The sequence below is a fragment of the Hyperolius riggenbachi genome, chromosome 6 (genome assembly GCF_040937935.1).
Source record: "Hyperolius riggenbachi isolate aHypRig1 chromosome 6, aHypRig1.pri, whole genome shotgun sequence".
Taxonomy (NCBI): Eukaryota; Metazoa; Chordata; class Amphibia; order Anura; family Hyperoliidae; genus Hyperolius; species Hyperolius riggenbachi.
The window spans coordinates 147,580,144-147,599,735 of record NC_090651.1 but is presented as its reverse complement, the minus strand read 5'-3'; the positions used below and the strand labels follow the sequence as shown (position 1 = coordinate 147,599,735).

The window sequence follows — 19,592 nt, the reverse complement described above, 5'->3', positions numbered from 1 at the left end:
GCCATCCATGCCGCATATACCGGGCTGGTGCCTCGATCATTTTTTTCCCCCCTCACTCCCCAGCGGCCGGGACCAGGGAGGGGGCAGCGCGGGACAGCGGGGCGGCCCCCCAAAATCGGGACCGTCCCGCCGAAATCGGGGCGGTTGGGGCCCCTGATGTCATGGCCAATTTGCCATATAATGCATACTGATTGATTCATCCTAAAGGACAATAGTGGGGAGCCTATAATACAGTAGGGGGGTGTAGTCATCCACAGAGCCGGGACAAGGTCCTCCAGCACCCAAGGCTGAGACACCAAAGTGCGCCCCTCCATCCCTCCACCCCAGCCGTACCACGCTGATTGCTATTAGACTAAGAGGCACCCCAGGGCCCCCAACAACTTAATCTCTAGTTATCTGGCTTGTAGTCACTTCCATGTATCTCCTTTTCTTATTTCTTTCTGCTTCAAACCCAATTAGGAATGACAGCTGAATGAATTGTGCGCCCCCACCTACACTGCGCCCTGAGGCTGGAGCCTCTCCAGCCTATGCCTCGGCCCGGCCCTCATCCAATACACTGATAATACAGCCTATAGATGCAGGGAATAAATAGGTTAATACTAGGTTAGGGAGACAACTCTATCACTGCCGTAATATAAAACTTGTGGATACTTTGGGAAGCATACTTGAATTACTGGTAAGGATTTATGGATCTCCTGACCGAGCTGTAGTAACTGTGAGGTAACCTCTCCGGCTTCGTATGGAGCAACATCATTACTTCAAGCTGTAACATAGCATAGAAATATAATTGCATCATGTTGGGATGCGATTATATTGCTAATTGTAACAGAACACAATGGACCCAGTGTGAAAGGAGTCTAAAGGTGCGTACACACGTCAGATAAAAGTCTTTGGAAAATGAAAGATCACAGACCAATTTTACCCCCTTTCATGTAGTATGAGAGCCATACTCTACACAGTCTATTCTATGGAGCTGAACTCCCCATCAGATAGAAATATTTGCAGGATGCTGCACACAGAGATGCTGTACACATTCAACAGATCAGTATCTGCAAAACATCTGTTCCTGCAAAAGATCCATTCCTGCAAAATGCATTCATAGTCTATGATATCTGCAGATCCCATACACATCTTGTTTAATGGACATTCATCTGCAGATCAGACAATTATCTGCCGATCTGAAGATCCAACCTGGTGGATCTGATCTACAGATAATTGTCCGTTAAACAAGGTGTGTATGAGATCTGCAGATATCATAGACTATGAATGCGTTTTGCAGGAATGGATCTTTTGCAGGAACATATCTTTTGCAGATACTGATCTGTTGCATGTGTACAGCGGTCTTTGTGTGCAGCATCTTGCAAGGATTTTTATCTGATGGGGAGTTCAGCTCCATAGAATAGACTGTGTAGAGTATGGCTCTCATACTACATGAAAGGGGGTAAAATTGGTCTGTGATCTTTCATTTTCCAAAGACTTTTATCTGACGTGTGTACCCACCTTTAGGGTCCATTCACACTTGAGCAGGAATCGCACAATTCCCGATCAAGGCAAACCGCTAGCACACGTAACACTATGGCAGTGTTCTGCCGGCCATGTTTGCAGGTAACTTTAACTGGTTCCCCGCCGCCGTACAGTATATCTACGCTCCTTTGGACTTAACTTCCCCGCCCGGAGCGTAGATATATGCACCCCCCGCCGCTACCGCCGCTACCGCCGATGTCCGCTCTCCCGCTCGCACTCCCGCGATCGTGCACGCCGCTGCCCGCTCGCCCGGAGATCAATGAACGGGAAAATACATTCCCGTTCGTTGATCTCTGCCCCCGCAATGATCTGCTGCTTTCGCTAAGCAGCTCGATCATTGTAAAAAAAAAAAAAAAAATACCAGCCTCTTTGTACTTCCTCCAAGCTTCCGGAAGGAAGCTTGGAGGTCGCATTAAACTGTTGCCATCTTGTGGCCAAATAGTAAACTACACCCTAAACTATTTTTCACACACACATACATTACTTATACAAAAAAATTAACTCATTACCTCCCACACTCCCCATTTTTTTTTTTTTTGTAATTAAAAAAAAAATAAAAAATGTACAATTAAAAGAAATACATAAATAGTTACCTTAGGGACTGAACTTTTTAAATATTTATATCAGGGGGGTACAACACTGTTACTTTATAAACTATGGGCTTGTAATTAGGGATGGACGCAAAACTGAAAAAAATGCACCTTTATTTCCAAATAAAATATTGGCGCCAAACATTGTGATAGGGACATAATTTAAATGGTTTTATAACCGGGACAAAAGGGCAAATACATTTCATGGGTTTTAATTACAGTAGCATGCATTATTTAAAAACTATAATGGCCGAAAACTGAAAAATAATGTTTTTTTTCCCATATGTTTTCCTATTTTCCCATTAAAACACATTTAGAAAAAAATAATTCTTGGCATAATGTCCCACCTAAAGAAAGCCTAATTGGTGGCGAAAAAAACAAGATATAGTTAATTTCATTGCGATAAGTAATGATAAAGTTATAGGCGAATGAATGTAAGGAGCGCTGAAAGGAGAAAATTGCTCGGATGCTGAAGGGGTAAAACCCCTCAGTTGGGAAGTGGTTAATGTAGCAAACCGCTAATCGCAATTGCTCCCAAACCGCGACAGTGTCCAGTGATTTTTCTGCGTTAATCGCGGAAAAATAACTCTTGCAAAATGCTAGCGGTAATCGCTGGCGTTTTGCGGATTTAGGTGTGAACGGAGCCTAAATGTCTCCCAGTGTCTCCGTTTTGCTGTCTCGTTAGATGATTGCTGCTAGAGTAAAGTAAGCATAATTTATGCAACACTTCTTGCTACCTTTATTTGTGAAGGCATTGAGTCTTGATTTATCAAGAAAAGTATGAAAGAGACTCAAAAAAGGAGCATTTAACCCGGACAACCAGCCAGAATCCTTGATTCCGTTAACATCTGATGGTCTTCTATTATCAACTACTTTAAAGAGGAACTGCAGTGAAAGTAACGTAATGACAAAGTGCTTAATTTTTACAATAATTATTTATAAATTATTTAGTCAGTGTTTACCCATTGTAAAATCTTTCCTCTATCTGACTTACATTCTGAAATGTATTACATGGGGACATCTTCACTGCTGGCAGGTGATGTCTGTGGAAGAAGATGCTGCTTTTTGGGCAGTTGGAAACAGCTGTTATTTCCCACAACGCAACAAGGCTCCCACAGTGTGGTGTCAGTAGTTAGGTGCTGACATCACACTGTGTAAGGGGTTTCACCACAATATCAGCCATACAGACTCCCCTGATGATATATTCGAAAAAAAAGGCTAAAGATATCTCATGGGACAGGGGGTATCAGCTGCTGATTGGGATGAACTGCAATCCTTGATTACAGTTCTTCTTTAATTTTGCTCCAGTTTGTATGTGTCTCTGTAATCACTGCCAGAGCACAGACTTTTACAAAATGGCCGTAGTTGCAAATACTTTCCTGTAATGCTGCAATATTTTGAGACTCAATCTTCTGGCTTGCCTACATTATCAGTGAAGCATGTACTGACGTCAGAATATGTGTTTCTACTGCTATGGAAAACAAGTAGACCGATGCATCTTTAGAAAGCAAATGTACCCATATGCAATGCCCTAATGCACTGAGTAGTCTATGTGGTCTCCAGACTCTCCAGCTTTGTTTTACCCACTTGAGGCTAGGTTCAAAGTGGGCTTTGCGTTCCTTCCCCTGCAACAACAGGCTTGCGACACAATGAGGTAACTGGTATTGTTAAAAAGGAAATAAATATGGCACCCTCCATATTCTTCTAACTTCAGTTATCCTTTAAAGAGACTCTGAAGCGAGAATAAATCTCGCTTCAGAGCTCAAAGTTAGCAGGGGCACGTGTGCCCCTGCTAAACCGCCGCTATCGCGCCGCACAAAGGGGGTCCCTTCACCCCCAAACCCACCCCAGCACGACTTGGTCGTGCATTTGGTCGCTCCTGGATGCAGGGCTAACGGCTGCAGCCCTGCCTCCAGTCGCGTCTGTCAGCGGCGCATCGCCGCCTCTCCCCCGCCCCTCTCAGTGAAGGAAGGCTGAGAGGGGCGGGGGAGAGGCGGAGATACGCGCTGACAGACGCGCGTGGGGCAGGGCTGCGGCGGTTAGCCCTGCCCCAACCAGGAAGCGCTCCCCCGCATTACGGAGGGGGATTTGGGGGTGAAGGGACCCCCGTTAAGCTGCGCTATAGCGGCGTTTTAGCAGGGGCACACATGCCCCTGCTAACTCTGAGGTCTGAAGCGAGATTTATTCTCGCTTCATTACCTCTTTAAGGCTGTTTACACACCAAGACGTTGCGTTTTAGGGGACGTTATGGTCGCATAACGTGCCCCTAACTCAGCGCATGGTGGTGTTGAAGTTGGACGTCAGATTGAGCTGCGTTATGCAGCTCTTAAAGCAGCCGCTCCAGGTTAGTGATAGGAAGTCCGGATCTTTTTAAGGATATGGATCATTTGAATCGGATCATTGAAAAGATCCGGATCTTTGAACCGAATCATTTGAATCATTTTACTAGGGAAGCAGACTGGGTGAAATGACTAGCAGGACAGGACTTTCCCAGCACTGTACATTCTGTATGTTCCTGTTTCTTCCAGACAGACATCCACTGTGAACCGAATCTTTCATTGTGATGATCCGGATGATTCGACTCACAAAAAAGATCCGGATCAAATGAACGATTCGTTCATGATCCGGACAACACTACAGTCCCACCATGAGTCTCTGCAGTGCAGTGAATATTAATTAGCCATGTGGCTGGCTGCGGAGGAGGAGGGGAGACCTCCTCCTCCAACATTATTGAGCATGTGCAAACAGTCTAACGTGGCTTAGCCCAGTATAACGTAGAGCATGCAGCACTTTGTTTTTAACGCGCTGCGTTACTATGTAACGCAACGTGTGCACTGTGAACAGCAACATTGATTTTACAGTGCTGTGAGTTAGGCTGCGTTACTGGCTGCTGTAACGTGGGACTTTAACGTCCCACTGTGAAACCAGCCTAAGAGGCCACCACTAAATAAAATGTGTATTGTAGTCTTTTCTTTCTCTTTTTATTATTATTAGAAAACTGTAATGAGAGGGATATGGAGGCTGCCACATTTATTTCCTTTTAAACAATACCAGTTGCCTGGCAACCCTGCTGATCTATTTGGCTGCAAAAGTGTCTGAATAACACCAGAAACAAGCATGTGGATAAACTTGTTAGATCTGACATTAATGTCAGAAACACCTGATCTGCTGTATGCTTGTTCAGGGTCTATGGCAGCCTCCATATCCCTCTCATAATAACCACGGAGAGGCTTGTGCAGTACCAACACTGCTCATCTTCAAGTCCATTTGTCTACACAATGAGAGTGATCTTGACAAATCTTGATCTTGGACACTTCTCCAAGCTACACATACAAAAAACAAAACAAAAAAAAAACAAACAAACAAAAAGAAAAAGCACAATCTGAGTTTTCTTCATTGAGTGTGAAAATATGGAAGTTACTTTAACCGACGAATCTGGATCTGGCCACTTTAAGACCAGAGTCATCGGTGGTCTCTTAAGAGCTGTGATTGGCTCACAGCGACCGAGACACTAAAGCTCTGTTGTCAACGTGACAGCAGAAACAGTGGGTACAGCGACGTGGACAGTGGCTAGAAAGGTGAGAGTGAGCGGCACGTACAGCGGGAATGATTGAAATCTACGCCCTGGCGTAATAGGACATAAACAAAGCATACATTTCATTAAGGTCCTGAAAAGTTTAAGGCCCTGTTCACAGTGGACCATTGCAGTGTGATGTAATGGGCACACTTTAACATGGAACACAGCAATGTAAAAGCTATGCGGCGTTCACCCTGGGTCCGGTGCTGTGCGATCTAATGGCAGTGTGTTACCCCAAAACGCCCACTTTAAAAGTGACAGTGAAGCAATTTTTTTCATGGACTGTATACTTCACTGTATATGACACAACATGCAAAAAAACCCAGGATTGCAATGCAACAAAACGGAGGGGAAAAGTTGCATTGCGCGTTGTACGTGTGGTGCGACAAGCTTAGAGAACATGCAAAGTATACTGCATACCTTCCAACTTTTTGAGATAAGAATGAGGGACACTTAACCTCCTGAGCGTTACGCCGCTCAGGAGGTGTTGCCATTTTTTGCCCGCCAGTCCCTCCCAGAGATCCCGCGACTGAAAACCCTATAGCTAGCACTAGGCTAGCTAGTATAAATGCCCGGCACCTCCCGATCCCAGCCGATCCCCCGTTTATACATTACCCAGCTTGGATCCAGTGATCGGTGCAGTCTCCCCAGACAGCTCCGGTCTTCACTATGGGGAGGATCGCACATGACATCATGCGCAAACCCAATCCTCCCCATAGAGAGACCGAAGCTGTGCAGGGAGGCTGCGTGGTCGCTGGATCCAGGTGGGTTATGTATAATCAGGGGGATCGCAGGGGATCAGCAGGTGCCCGACACTTGTGCTAGCTAGCCTAGTGCTAGCTAAAGCATTTACAGTCATTTGGGACAAAAATTTTATTATGGGGGACTCCTGGGGCCACAGATCGGTATGCCCGACACAGTGTCGGGCATACCGCTAAGGAGGTTAAAGGAGTCATCAAGCAATATGCCCTACCCCCCGATCTACTTACCTAGGGCTTCCTCCAACCCTTTGCAGTTGACATGTCCCACGCCGCAGATCTGCTCTCATCCGTCGGCCCAGGGTCCCCACACAGTGCAGAGGGCGACCTCAACGGCGTCCTCTACTACGCCTGCGCGGGCGCCGCTGTCAATCAAGTCCACATTGTCCACGCTGTACTGCGCAGTCGCAGTAGACTGCGGACAATGTGGACTTGATTGACAGCGGCGCTCGCGCAGGCGCAGTAGAGGTCGCCTGGTGAGACACCGTGTGGGGACCCCGGGCCAGGGGCTGAGAGCCAAGCTGTAGCGTGGGTCATGTCAGCTGCAAGGAGTTGGAGGAAGCCCCAGGTAAGTAAATCAGGGGTAGGGCATATTGCTTGATGACTCCTTTAAGCCACACCCCTAATCACACCCTCGGCACATCCCTATTCACGCATACCATAAAGATTTCATAAGAAAAATATGTTGTTGTATAATTCAAACCACACTAATCCTTTCTATCCTGATTCATTTTCCTTCATATTAACATGTCGAAATAAGAAAAGTCTCAATTTAGGATGGGAATACATTTTAGAGCCAATTAAACACATTTTTCCGTAGAAAAATACATTAAGTTACATAGATCTGTACATGAATCCTAAAAGGGGCACATGAGGAAGAAAGAGGGACTGGGTTCCCAAAGAGGGACTGTCCCTCCAAAAGAGGGACAGTTGGGAGCTATGATGCTGCTAACGTGACAATGTGGACGTACCATCTACCTAATAAAACCACGTGTCTGTATGCGCCAAAAGCTGTACTGCGCAGGGCAGTGCAGCCTGCGCGCTGTGGGGACCAAGGGTGTGCGCGCAAGTGGGGCCGTGGAGCGGCGTTTGTGCATTAAAACCTAGTTACAATATAGTTGCATCACCTTAGAAAAGCGATTCTTTTGTCTGGCACAAAACACCGCAGTGTGTCACAGTGAACGAAGCCTAAGTAGCAATAAAAAGCCTAATGTTTGCATGAGCATCACACTGGATACAGATACAGACTGTTTTTTGTTGTTTCTTTAAGACTCCTCATTGCCTAGTGATCTGAATGCTATTGCCTACATGAAGGATTTGTATGGTGTATTTGCCTGTGATAAGGTCAGTGATCCTCATATTCCTGCTCCCCCCACTCCACCGCTGGTTCATCGTCCATACGCAGTACCAGATAAGAAAGCAGCTGGAACAGGTTCTGCCACAGCAGCATGGACACGTAGAACGAAAGGTCGCTTACATCAATCTCACAGAACTCCCCAGCAAAATTCAGGTCACAGATGCAGTGGAATCTGTTCGGAAGGTTCTGGCAGAGTCCATTATTGAGACAGGGATTTGACTCGCACTCATCATAGTCAATCTCGCACCTGAAAAAAACAAATAAGGGCAAGGTGTTATATTTTATGTTGGATTAACATTGTGTGCATTGCATAATGCATGCGTTATAATATGTGTGAAGTGCAATGGACACTGCACGAACATTGATTTAAAGCCTGAATGCAGCGATACATTACAGTTTGTGATTTGTCTGCATTTTTTTCTATTAGCAAAGCGAAAGTATTGTCTAACGTAATGCACAACAACACCCCAGTGTGGACGCAGCCTAAAGGGGCACATACTGTACACCTAATGATTTTCCTGACGATATATAGCAGATTCGATCACTGTGATCGAATCTGCTGTGAAATCATTGCGCAAACGCTGACAGAACGATCGATTTCCGTCTGTAATCAATCATTCCCGTCGATTCCCGTCGATTCCCCCGTGTGGAAGATTTTGCTCGATCGCCAGGGGGTGGGAGTGTGTCGATAGCGGCATTCGAATGCCCAATGACTGACGCTAGCCGCAATACATTACCTGTTCTGCCGGCGCGACTCCCCCGGTCTCCGCTGTCTTCTTCTCCGCGCTGGGCTCCGGGTCCGGCTGGCTTCACTGAACTTCCTGTCCCGGCAGGAAGTTTAAACAGTGGAGCGCCCTCTACTGTTTAAACTTTAAACTTCCCCCGGACAGGAAGTTCAGTGAAGCCAGCTGGAGGAGAAGACAGCGGAGACCGGGGGAGTCGCGCCGGGCGGAGCAGGTAATGTATAGCTGGCGGGGGGGGGGGGCAGCTGCTTCACACATTGTGATCGGTTTCAAGATGAAATCGATTCACAATCTGTTTGCAGTAAAGGCAGCCATACGATCTGATGGCAAATTGACCAGTGTATGGCTGCCTTTAAGTGTATATGCTGCCTAAAGGTAGCCATACACTGGTCGATTTGCCATCAGATCGACCAACAGATAGATCCCTTTCTGATCGAATCTCATCAGAGAGGGATCGTATGGCTATACATTACCCGCTCCGGCCGGCGCGACTCCCCCGGTCTCCGCTGTCTTCTTCTTTGGCTGGCTTCACTGAACTTCCTGTCCGGGGGAAGTTTAAACAGTAGAGGGCGCTCCACTGTTTAAACTTCCTGCTGGCACAGGAAGTTCAGTAAAGCCAGCCGGACCCGGAGCCCAGCGTGGAGAAGAAGACAGCGGAGACCGGGGGAGTCGCGCCGGAGGAACAGGTAATGTATTGCAGCTAGCGTCGGTCGTCGGGCATTCGAACCCCGCTATCGACTCACTCCCGACCCACCAGCGAACGAGCGAAATCTTCCGCACGGACGGATCGATGGGAATCGACGGGAACGATTGATTTCGGACGGAAATCGATCGTTCTGTCAGCATTTGCGCAACGATTTCACAGCAGATTCGATCACAGTGATCGAATCTGCTATATATCGTCGGGAAAATCATTAGGTGTATGTGCCCCTTAAAGCAGTACCTACAGCCAAATGGATTGGGGGAACCTCTACCGACAAACAACCGTTCCTCGATCCATCTGGCCTAATCTGCAAGCGTGGTTTGCGAACGCGAAAACAAACTATCGTGTACAACGATTGTTTAAACGATCACGATAATTACAGCAAAAGTCTATGGAACAATAGAACGATCGCTGGTTCAGTGATCCGTCATGATCATTATATAAATATTACCATATTTTAGTTTATAAATGCCCATTGTGTATACAGTTAAATGGTAACTCACTACTGTTTCTGGGGGCTTGTTATTAGACTGGGCCCTCCATTCACAGGATGGTTACATCAGTATAGCCTGGATGTACACTTCACTGGCCAAGGTAGAGTCTGGCTACATTATTGATGTGTAAAGATGTGAACAGCCCCTAACAGCAAAGATGGCATGGAATATTTTACACATAAGATGGGATTATCTGAAGGGAAAATTCCCCTCAGGTTTGATACTTACCTAAGTAGAGAGAAGGCTTTGGATAGTATACAGCCTTACGTTCCTCCGCCTTGCCCGTCGCATCCTACACTGGGGTAGGAACACACTAGGCAAACACTAACGTTGAGGAAAATACAGCGAAAATGCACATAATGTGTTAGAATATAATATCACACTTAATAAGTCAATGGGCCGCATGAAAAAACGCATATGTTTGCGTTCTTCAATATACGTTTTTAAAAACGCTGGTCTTGCTGCATATTTTTCCAAAACGCACATAATAAAGTCAATGGTGACGCAGAGGTATTGCGTTTTAGTGTGTTTTTATGCATTTTGGATGTGAGTTTTTAGCACTATGTGCTATGGAAAACGCAAATGCGACTCTGCCTACTGTGCTCCTACCCTAAAAATGCATGCAAAACGCATACAAAATGCATATCTGATTTATATTTGCATTGAAACGCACGCAAAACGCATGTGCGGAACAAAAACGCAAATGCACCGAAAAAGCACTAAAAACACACAAACCCATATACAGCAAAACGCTACCTTTCCCGCACTGCCTAGTGTGTTCCTACCCTGTTAGTTTGGGCTTGCACATGCCCAGTAGTGATGCACTTGGAACAACTTGGGTACACTACTGGCTGTCAACGGAGGAACAGGAAGGTTATATACTATTCAGAATCTTCCCTCTACTTTGGTAAGTATCAAACCTGAAGTGAATTTTTCACTTCGGGTGTCTATGAAGCAAATAAGCATTTCATAGTCATACAGGAAGGTTGGAAAAGTAGAAATTACTACTATAGCTTACCAATGGGATGCTAACATTTTGAGTTTGTTGCAAATTTAAAGTTGGCTAATGAAAATCTGCAACACTTGCATTTGATTGGCCCAGTTCAAAGCTGCATAAAATTTGCAACTAATATGCAACAATGCAAAAAAACAAAATAATTGTATTTTATTGATCACCACTAATCACTACACATAGAGAAAGGTGAGATTTGCACAGCAGCACGGATGAGGAGAAAACAAGAATATAAGGGAAAGGTTGTGCCCTGTGCATTCAGACCAAGGCTACAAAAGGTGTTGTTGTTTTTTCAGTTTTAATTTTCACTTATAGACTGCCATGCGTACATACTTAATATATTTATTACACTTATGGTGTGACTAACCTCTTTCCCACAAATCCTGGTTGACAGGAGCATCCCAGGACCCCGTTCACTTCAGTACAGTTACTAAAATTATAACAAGTGATATTTTTCTTCTCATTTCCACAAAACGTTGATGGCATTCTGTTAAACCTGCAATAAGAAAGATATTGAGAAGAAAAGGGATTTGAGAAGGTTATTGGCGCAAGCGTGTTGTTGCTTCTATACACTGATGGTAACTATTATTTTTCCACCATGTAACTACACATAGATCAATGGTGTGTATGACTGCATTTGTAAAGCCCTATAAACACAATAGATGAAACTCGACCTAAGGCAGTTGGTAACAATGGCCTCTGCCAAGAATCCAGCGTGTGTACAGCAGCCCTGGCCTTTTTCGGGTGCTCGGCCAGCGATCTTTTTCTGTCGTCCATTGTTCTCTCTAAACTCCCCCCCCCCCCTGCTAACCTCATGATGACACGCCCATGCTGCCCCGCCCCCACATAGAAACAGAACACTTTCCTAGCCTGCAGGCTGAGTTAAATATGCTGAGTCACTTTCAATGATACAATAAGACAAGACAAATAACATTTATATCGCGCTTTTCTCCTGGTGGACTCAAAGTGCCAGAGCTGCAGCCACTACGGCGTGCTCTATAGGCAGTAACAGTGTTAGGGAAACTTGCCCAAGGTCTCCTACTGAATAGGTGCTGGCTTACTGAGCAGGCAGAGCCGAGATTCGAACCCTGGTCTCCTGTGTCAGAGGCAGAGCCCTTAACCATTACACCATCCATCCACTTTATAGTGCCTTATTTTACTTCGGCTATATCAATGCCTGGGTGAGGCCCCATTCACACCTAAAACCGCAAAACGCCGGTGATTACCGCTAGCGTTTTCCGGGAGTGATTTTCCCATGATTAACGCGGAAAAATCACTGGACACTGCAGCGTTTTGGGAGTGATCGCGATTAGCGGTGCTGTGTTTGCTAATCGCGATCGCTAATTGCCGGCAAAACTCTGCATGTTACGCGTTTGCGGTTAACTCTGACCACTGCCATAGGCTTACATGGGCTAGCGGTTTTTAAAAAACGCTAGCCTTTTGCGCTGAGCGGGAATCGCACAATTTCCGCTCAAGTGTGAATGGGGCCTAAATGAGTACTTTCATAATTAACATTTAGTAAATACTATAATTCTGGCCCCAGAAAACTGCCATATACATTGACAATTTAAAATTATATCTATCAAAGTGTACCAAAAAATACTTAAACTGTGTTATTTATGTTGTAGCTAGAAATAAATATATATTTTTTCCATGTATATGTTCTGATTTTCAGTGAATTGAGATAATATGACCATTTGTTTTACTTTTAATTTTTTTAGTTTGATTAGGGCAGAAGCGATTGCAGCATCAGTTTGGTGCTGTTTGGCATCCACTACTATGGTGTGGGCTACTGTATTTTAATTGTTTTTCTTTTAATTACTTATTAGGTTTTCTTCTTAAATAGAAGCAAACACAGTACCACACTCTACTGCTTCTTAAATAGAGGCGCTCATTATTCTGGCTGATTCCCCTAATGGCACTGTAATTGCCCTGAGGAAGTGGGCTCAGACCCACGAAACATGTTGCCTGTGATAATAAATTTCAGTACCATAGGAGATTGTCTTTTTTGAGGTAAACCACCTCCTTTTTATTTGAATTTAACTCAGTTTTATACACCCTTTGGCTCCTCTTAGCCCATTGTGCTTCTTAAACATTGATACACAAAAATAAAATCACATTTAATCAGCATGCTATACTTATATGATTTACAGGTCAATTCAGTAATCCTTATTATTAAATAAGATGTATAACTCTACTGACAAATAGATATGCTTCTTGGAGCTGGTAACTATGTGCTATTCACTACTGCCGATTTGGGGCATAAAAACCACTAATGCAGCATTCACCGTATATACACAAATATAAATTGATTTGAGTGAAACTTTAAACTTCATACCCCATTTGTAGCAGATAACATTGGTTGCTTCAGAAATACAACAAATCAAGATGGTCTTTACTCTCCTCCAAAAGTCCTGCCACTACTCTGCTTTGGCCACTTGGCCACTCCTCCACCAATTCATACTATGCATATGGATCATTAGGTCTTCTAATGATCTTTCTTCAGCTGTTGCCTGCGATGTCCTCCCCTCACTGCAGTGTTCTCCACCACCATCATTCAGCCTTGATGTGTATTTGCTTCATTGTGAATCACAATGCCCGAAGCTGAATGATGGTCATGTGGTGATAGGCAGTGAAAAACATTATTGTGAGTAAAGGACATGGTGGACAGCAGCTAAAAGAACTTAGGTAGCTATACTAACAGCATGCTAAATATGCATGCTCTGCATTGGCACAAGGACTTGCATGGCCAGAAGGCACAGCGGCACTAGTGACCCATGTATAAATCAAGATACTGTATGATAAGTAATGTCCTTGGGGAGCAAAGAAGTCTCCATTTATATTTACGTATACACGGTAAGTAGATATCACATCTCTGCTTTATGCAGGGGGGGGGGGGGGGACATTCTACCCAGTTATGTTGACTCATAGCAAGCCAAGTCTCAAGACCCATACACACTTCAGCTCTTGGTTATATCCAACATCTAAAGGTGCCCATTAACAGTACAATGTCCCCCTAAACCTTAAATGACCGGCCAAATTTGATAAGATCTGGCAATATTGGATCGAATATGTGGAGTCACATGTTGTCCTGGACAGTTCCTCAGCATGAGTGTCTCATAACCTCCGGCCATAGGTTCTGTGGCGGATGGTTGGATGGTTCTGTGTTCTGCGGCGGATGGTTGGGTGGTTCTGTGTTTTGTGGCGGATGGTTGGATGGTTCTGTGTTCTGTGGCGGATGGTTGGGTGGTTCTGTGTTCTGCGGCGGATGGTTGGGTGGTTCTGTGACGGATGGTTGGATGGTTCTGTGGCGGATGGTTGGGTGGTTCTGTGTTCTGTGGCGGATGGTTGGGTGGTTCTGTGTTCTGTGGCAGATGGTTGGATGGTTCTGTGTTCTGCGGTGGATGGTTGGATGGTTCTGTGTTCTGTGGTGGATAGTTGGATGGTTCTGTGTTCTGTGGCAGATGGTTGGATGGTTCTGTGTTCTGTGGTGGATGGTTGGATGGTTCTGTGTTCTGTGGCGGATGGTTGGTTGGTTCTGTGTTCTGTGGTGGATGGTTGGATGGTTCTGTGGCGGATGGTTGGATGGTTCTGTGTTCTGTGGTGGATGGTTGGATGGTTCTGTGGCGGATGGTTGAATGGATAAGGCAGCGTTTTGCTGCAAAAGGTGACCTCCATTGCTGTGGCTTTGTGCACTGAATGAATGTGTGTGTGTGTGTGTGTGTGTGTGTGTGTTAGGGGGGGGGGGGGGGAGGTGGGTTGTTATGTTTTGTTATTTGTTGTATGCCTTGTATAACACTGAATAAAATCTGACTTTAAAAAAAAAGGACAATCTCCCAAATGATCAAGCATCCTTTCCAATCGATACGATCCTACATGCCCACCAACATAAGCAACCTGATCAGACTAATAAAATTGATCCAAAATTAAGAACAACAGAACGATTGATAGATTGTTGTTTATCAGCACCATTAACCCTTTAGCAGCCAATTTATTTAGAGGGTTGCAAGTGCCCGAGGTCAATTTATTTTAGCACTTTTTTATTAGTTTAATTTCCCTGTTTCTAATTAGTACTGCTGTAATGTGTATGTATGGCCACTTGTCACTAGGGGGCAGTGTGAGACAATAACAGAGGACTTCTGCTTTTAGTTTCCACATTTTCTGCTAGTAGAAAGAGATCAAAGCATTCCAAGAATTTACAGCACAACGAGTTCTCTTGACTGAGGTCAAAAGCAGTGCACTTATCTCAAACAAGATAACTCTTTTGAAGGAGCTAATGGGTTAATAGTAGCCCGGTCAGATTGATAATATGGTTGATGATTAACGTAATTGTACCGTTAATGGGTACCTTTAGGCTGTCTTCAAACTATATTGCTAGATGTGTACCAGTTCTTTTAATGACACAGTAATCAACTTTATGTGTTCCACATAAATTCTGCATGCTGCAGTTTAACTGTGGGTCTCAGCAAACACATTTTTATAGCAATGAAAGTGGTGTACATGAGCATTATAAGTTAAAGCATCGAAATGTATATAGAGCATTAGTGGAAAAAGACATATTCAGCTATTTTGTTTGTTTTCAGTTGACATTGGAACTTAAAATGCATCTGTGCACTGAGTGCTGTTGTGTTTGATGCAGCCTTAAAAGAAACTTTAACCTAGGATTGAACTTCATCCCAGTCAGCAGCAGATATCCTCTTTCCCACAAGAAATGTACTTTTTCTCTAATAGATTATAAGGGACATCTGTATGGCTGATATTGTGATGAAAACCCTCCCACAGTTGTGATGAAACCCCTCCCACAGTGTGATGTCAGGACCATGGCCCTGACAGTTTCATTGTGGGAAATAACATCGGTTTCCAACTGCCAAGTAAGCCAAATCTCCCTCTGCGGAATGTTCTTTTAATGAGAGTTCTGTGCACAGAGATCACCTAGCAGGACTAAAGATATTGCCACCTGTTATACATTTCAGAATGTAGATCGAGAGGTGAGGAAAGATTTTACAATGGGCAAACACTGACTGAGTAATTCATAAACAAATAATGATTATAAAATAAAGCAATTTTATTCATTAAGTTATTTTCACTATAGTTCCTCTTCAGCAGGAAGTGTGGGAAGTTTCTCATGCTAGTACTGTTCACTAAATCACTCAATAACAGCATGAGGATATTCGTGAACTGAACTTGCGTAGTTCTCATTGAGGAAAATGTTTACATGTAAAAGTGGCACCAAAAAGTATTCCTTGGATTCACTCTGTAAGAGAAATGACCCAAATTTGTCATGGTGCAGTCATATGTGTTGACCTATAGTAAAAATTAAAAACTGTCTGACATCCCTTTGAGTTAGACAGGACAACACTGTCCCAAGCCAAATCTCTGGGTACATGGATCAGATCCTGGAGCAAGCAACCCTCCCCCTTCCTATTCCTCATATTCCTCCATCTGTGTCCCAGGGTTGGAGAAACATAACATAGAAGAAACTTGGCTTATGGGCTCTTCCCTTTCTGGACAAAAATGTCTCCCTACTGGTCTAATCTATCAGCAGCTCTAAGGCTTAAGCTCAGTACACACGCTCGACCACCGTAACCCGACACAAACAAGGACTGTGAGGATGGTTTTGGCATTGAGTATCAGCCATACAGTTGCCTATACTTGGGTATTTCACATGGAAAGGCACATTCATGTAGGGTGAGAAAGAACCACCACAGTATTGGTAACCAAGAGAAAGGGTGGTCTAGAGGAAAAAGTCACTCAGAGGAAAAATGTAATTCAAGGTTAGGGATTTTGTTCCCTTTGGTTTTATGTGGTTTAAAGTGAACCAGAGACGAAGCACCCTCATGTATTTTTCCATATATATCAGTGGGAACATTGGACAAAACACCTACCCTGCTCTCTGTTTCATCCTTTACTGCTCAGCCTGCTTGATATCAGGCCTGAAAATCTCCAGCTGAGCATTCAGTCTGGCTTTGCTCAGGAATCATTATAGCTGAGTCTGTCTTCCCTGATGTCTTTTCAAGCCCAAGCCTGCCCCCTTCTGGCTCTGCTATAATGACTCAGCTATAATGATGCCTGAGCAAAGTCAGACTGAATGCTCAATCTGGGATTTTATAAGGGCTGATAACAAGCAGGCTGAGCAGAAAAGGATGAAACAGAGAGCAGGGTAGGTGTTTTCTCTAATGTTCCCACTGATATATAGAGATGGGCCGAACGGTTCACCGGCGAACGGTTCCAAGCGAACCTCCAGGGTTCGCGAATCTCGATCACGGAGAACCGCAAACTTTACCGGAAGTTCGATTCGCCCCCATAGTGCATCATGAGGGTCAACTTTGACCCTCTACATCACAGTCAGCAGGCACATTATAGCCAATCAGGCTACACTCCCTCCTGGAGGCCCTCCCCCCTTACAAAAGGCAGGCAGCGTCAGCCTTTTCACTCACTCAAGTGCCTGCAGTAATTAGAGAAGGGAAAGCTTCTGCAGACTCTCATAGGGAAAGATTAGTTAGGCTCTTGTAGGCTTCTTAGCTTGCTCCTTGCTGACTCTTATTGCTAAAAAAGCACCCCTCAACAGCTCTTTTGAGAGCTAATCTAGTTCTTGTGATCTATTTTATTTTGTGTGTGTGTGTGTCCCACTGACACTTGTGTTGCATAGACAGCCTTGGTAATTCCTACTGTGTGTGCCACTGCGAGGCCCAGCATATTCAGTGACTACCTGTGTGTGTGCCAGGTGCACATTGTAATACCCATCACTGCATATACCTACCTACCTGTTGTTCACAGTGCACCCACCTATCTACGTGAGCTGAGCGCACGCACTGTCACTGTGCCTGTCCGGTACCTGTCTGTGTGACAGGTGCACATTGTAATACCCACTGCATATACCTACCTGTTGTTCACTGTGTACCCACCCACCTACGTGAGCGCACACAGTGTCACTGTGCCTGTCCAGTACCTGTCTGTGTGTGACAGGTGCACATTGTAATACCCACTGCATATACCTACCTGTTGTTTACTGTGCACCCACCCACCTACGTGAGCGCACGCAATGTTACTGTGCCTGTCCGGTGCCTTAGCCCTTCTGGATCCACCCTCCACCAACGCCTAGACCGGGAGGTAGCCGACTACCTGGCCTTAAGTGTGGATGTAGACACTGTGAGCAGCGATGAACCCTTGGACTACTGTGTGCGCAGGCTTGACCTGTGGCCAGAGCTGTCCCAATTTGCCATCCAACTTCTGTCTTGCCCTGGCTCAAGCGTCCTGTCAGAAAGGACCTTCAGCGCAGCTGGAGGCATTGTCACTGAGAAGAGAAGTCGCCTAAGTCACAAAAGTGTTCAGTACCTTACCTTTATCAAAATGAATGAGGCATGGATCCCGGAGGGCTACTGCCTGCCCGAAGACTAAGTCAGTCCCCACACACAGTATCTCTGCCTGCACACCGTGTGACTGCCTGCCCCAAGACTAAGTCGCTCCCCACACAGCACCTCTGCCCGCAGGCCGCTTGACTGCCTTCTCTGCCACCACCAACAGGGTCCAGGACTCCAGGTGGATTCCTGAATTTTTAAGGCCGCTGCTAGCAGCAGCTGCTACACTAATTTTTCTGGTGCGTGTACATGCCTGCCTAATTTTTCTGGCTGCACTGCAGCTGCAACAACAAAACAAAAGGCATGTATATGTGCCAATTCCCCTTCGTGATCATTACCTTGCAGCGGTGAAGGGGCTTGCATATCACAATGAAGCAATGACCGACGGCTATATGAGTGTCTTGGGGGGGGGGGGGGGGGCGTTGCACACCCAAGATAATAAGGTTGTTGCTTCATTGTGGACAGACCAAATTTGATCAGCTGGACAATCACTGTTGTTCTATCATTGAGCTACCACAGCCCGGCGACCATATGGGCTTGAAAACCGCCACGACCTGCACTCTGGCCATGGTGCACACCAGTCCAGCACGACCTTCACTACACAAACAGCTGTTTGCGGTGCGTTACACAGTGAGTTTGGTGTGTCAGTGTGAAGTAGTACTCTAATTACACTCCCTGATTGATGTATAAACATGCAAGATGTTTTAAAGCACTTTAGGCCTCCAATTTAGCATTTAATGTGATTTCTGCCCTTAAAACGCTGCTTTGCGTCAAATCCAATTTTTTCCCCGGGACTTTTAGCGTCTATCCCACTCCGGCATGCCACCCTCCTAGGTGTTAGACCCCTTGAATCATATTTTCCATCACTTCTGTGGCCAGCATAAATGTTTCTATTTTTCAAAGTTCGCCTCCCCATTGAAGTCTATTGCGGTTCGCGAAAGTTCGCACGAATCGAACATTTGGCGAAGGTTCACGAACCTAAAATCGGAGGTTCGGGCCATCTCTACTGATATATATGGTAAAATACATGAGGGTGCTTCGTCTCTGGTTCACTTTAACTTTAAACATCCTGCTTACTTGCCAACAAAGAAGAGTAAGAAGGAAGAGCATAGTCACATTTTAAAAGCAGTCCCACATGCTCATCTACACCACCTTGTTAGCTTATATTTATATGTTTTCCACACTGTGCATCTTACTAATTTTAAGAAGGACAATCAGTTGCAGAGCATCTGCAATCTTCAAAAGCCTGTGCACACAAGACCTTACACATGCAGCAAAGCATGGGACAACCACGCCCACCCTCAATATGCATATAGAAAATGCATGCAAATAAAAGCGTCCTGAGCATTTGAAAACACATAGTTAGGCATAAAAAACACCCAACAGTGTATTTTTAAAATGAACATATTTTTAAGAGCATAAATCTAAATGGGCCCAAATGCTAAAAAGTAGCAGGTTGCGGTATTTATCTAATGC

General features: G+C 44.9%; 1 protein-coding gene across 6 annotated transcripts in view; it reads right to left on the bottom strand.

The window, feature by feature from the left end:
- CRB1 (crumbs cell polarity complex component 1) overlaps nt 1-19,592 on the bottom strand; it is a 155,240-nt gene that overhangs the window by 23,833 nt on the left and 111,815 nt on the right. For all 6 annotated transcript variants that reach the window (XM_068240058.1, XM_068240061.1, XM_068240057.1 and 3 more), the window contains 2 exons: nt 11,126-11,254; nt 7,927-8,053 (listed from right to left, as the gene is read on the bottom strand). In XM_068240058.1, coding sequence (XP_068096159.1) covers nt 7,927-8,053; nt 11,126-11,254 — 256 coding nt within the window. The remainder of the gene's footprint in view (nt 1-7,926; nt 8,054-11,125; nt 11,255-19,592) is intronic.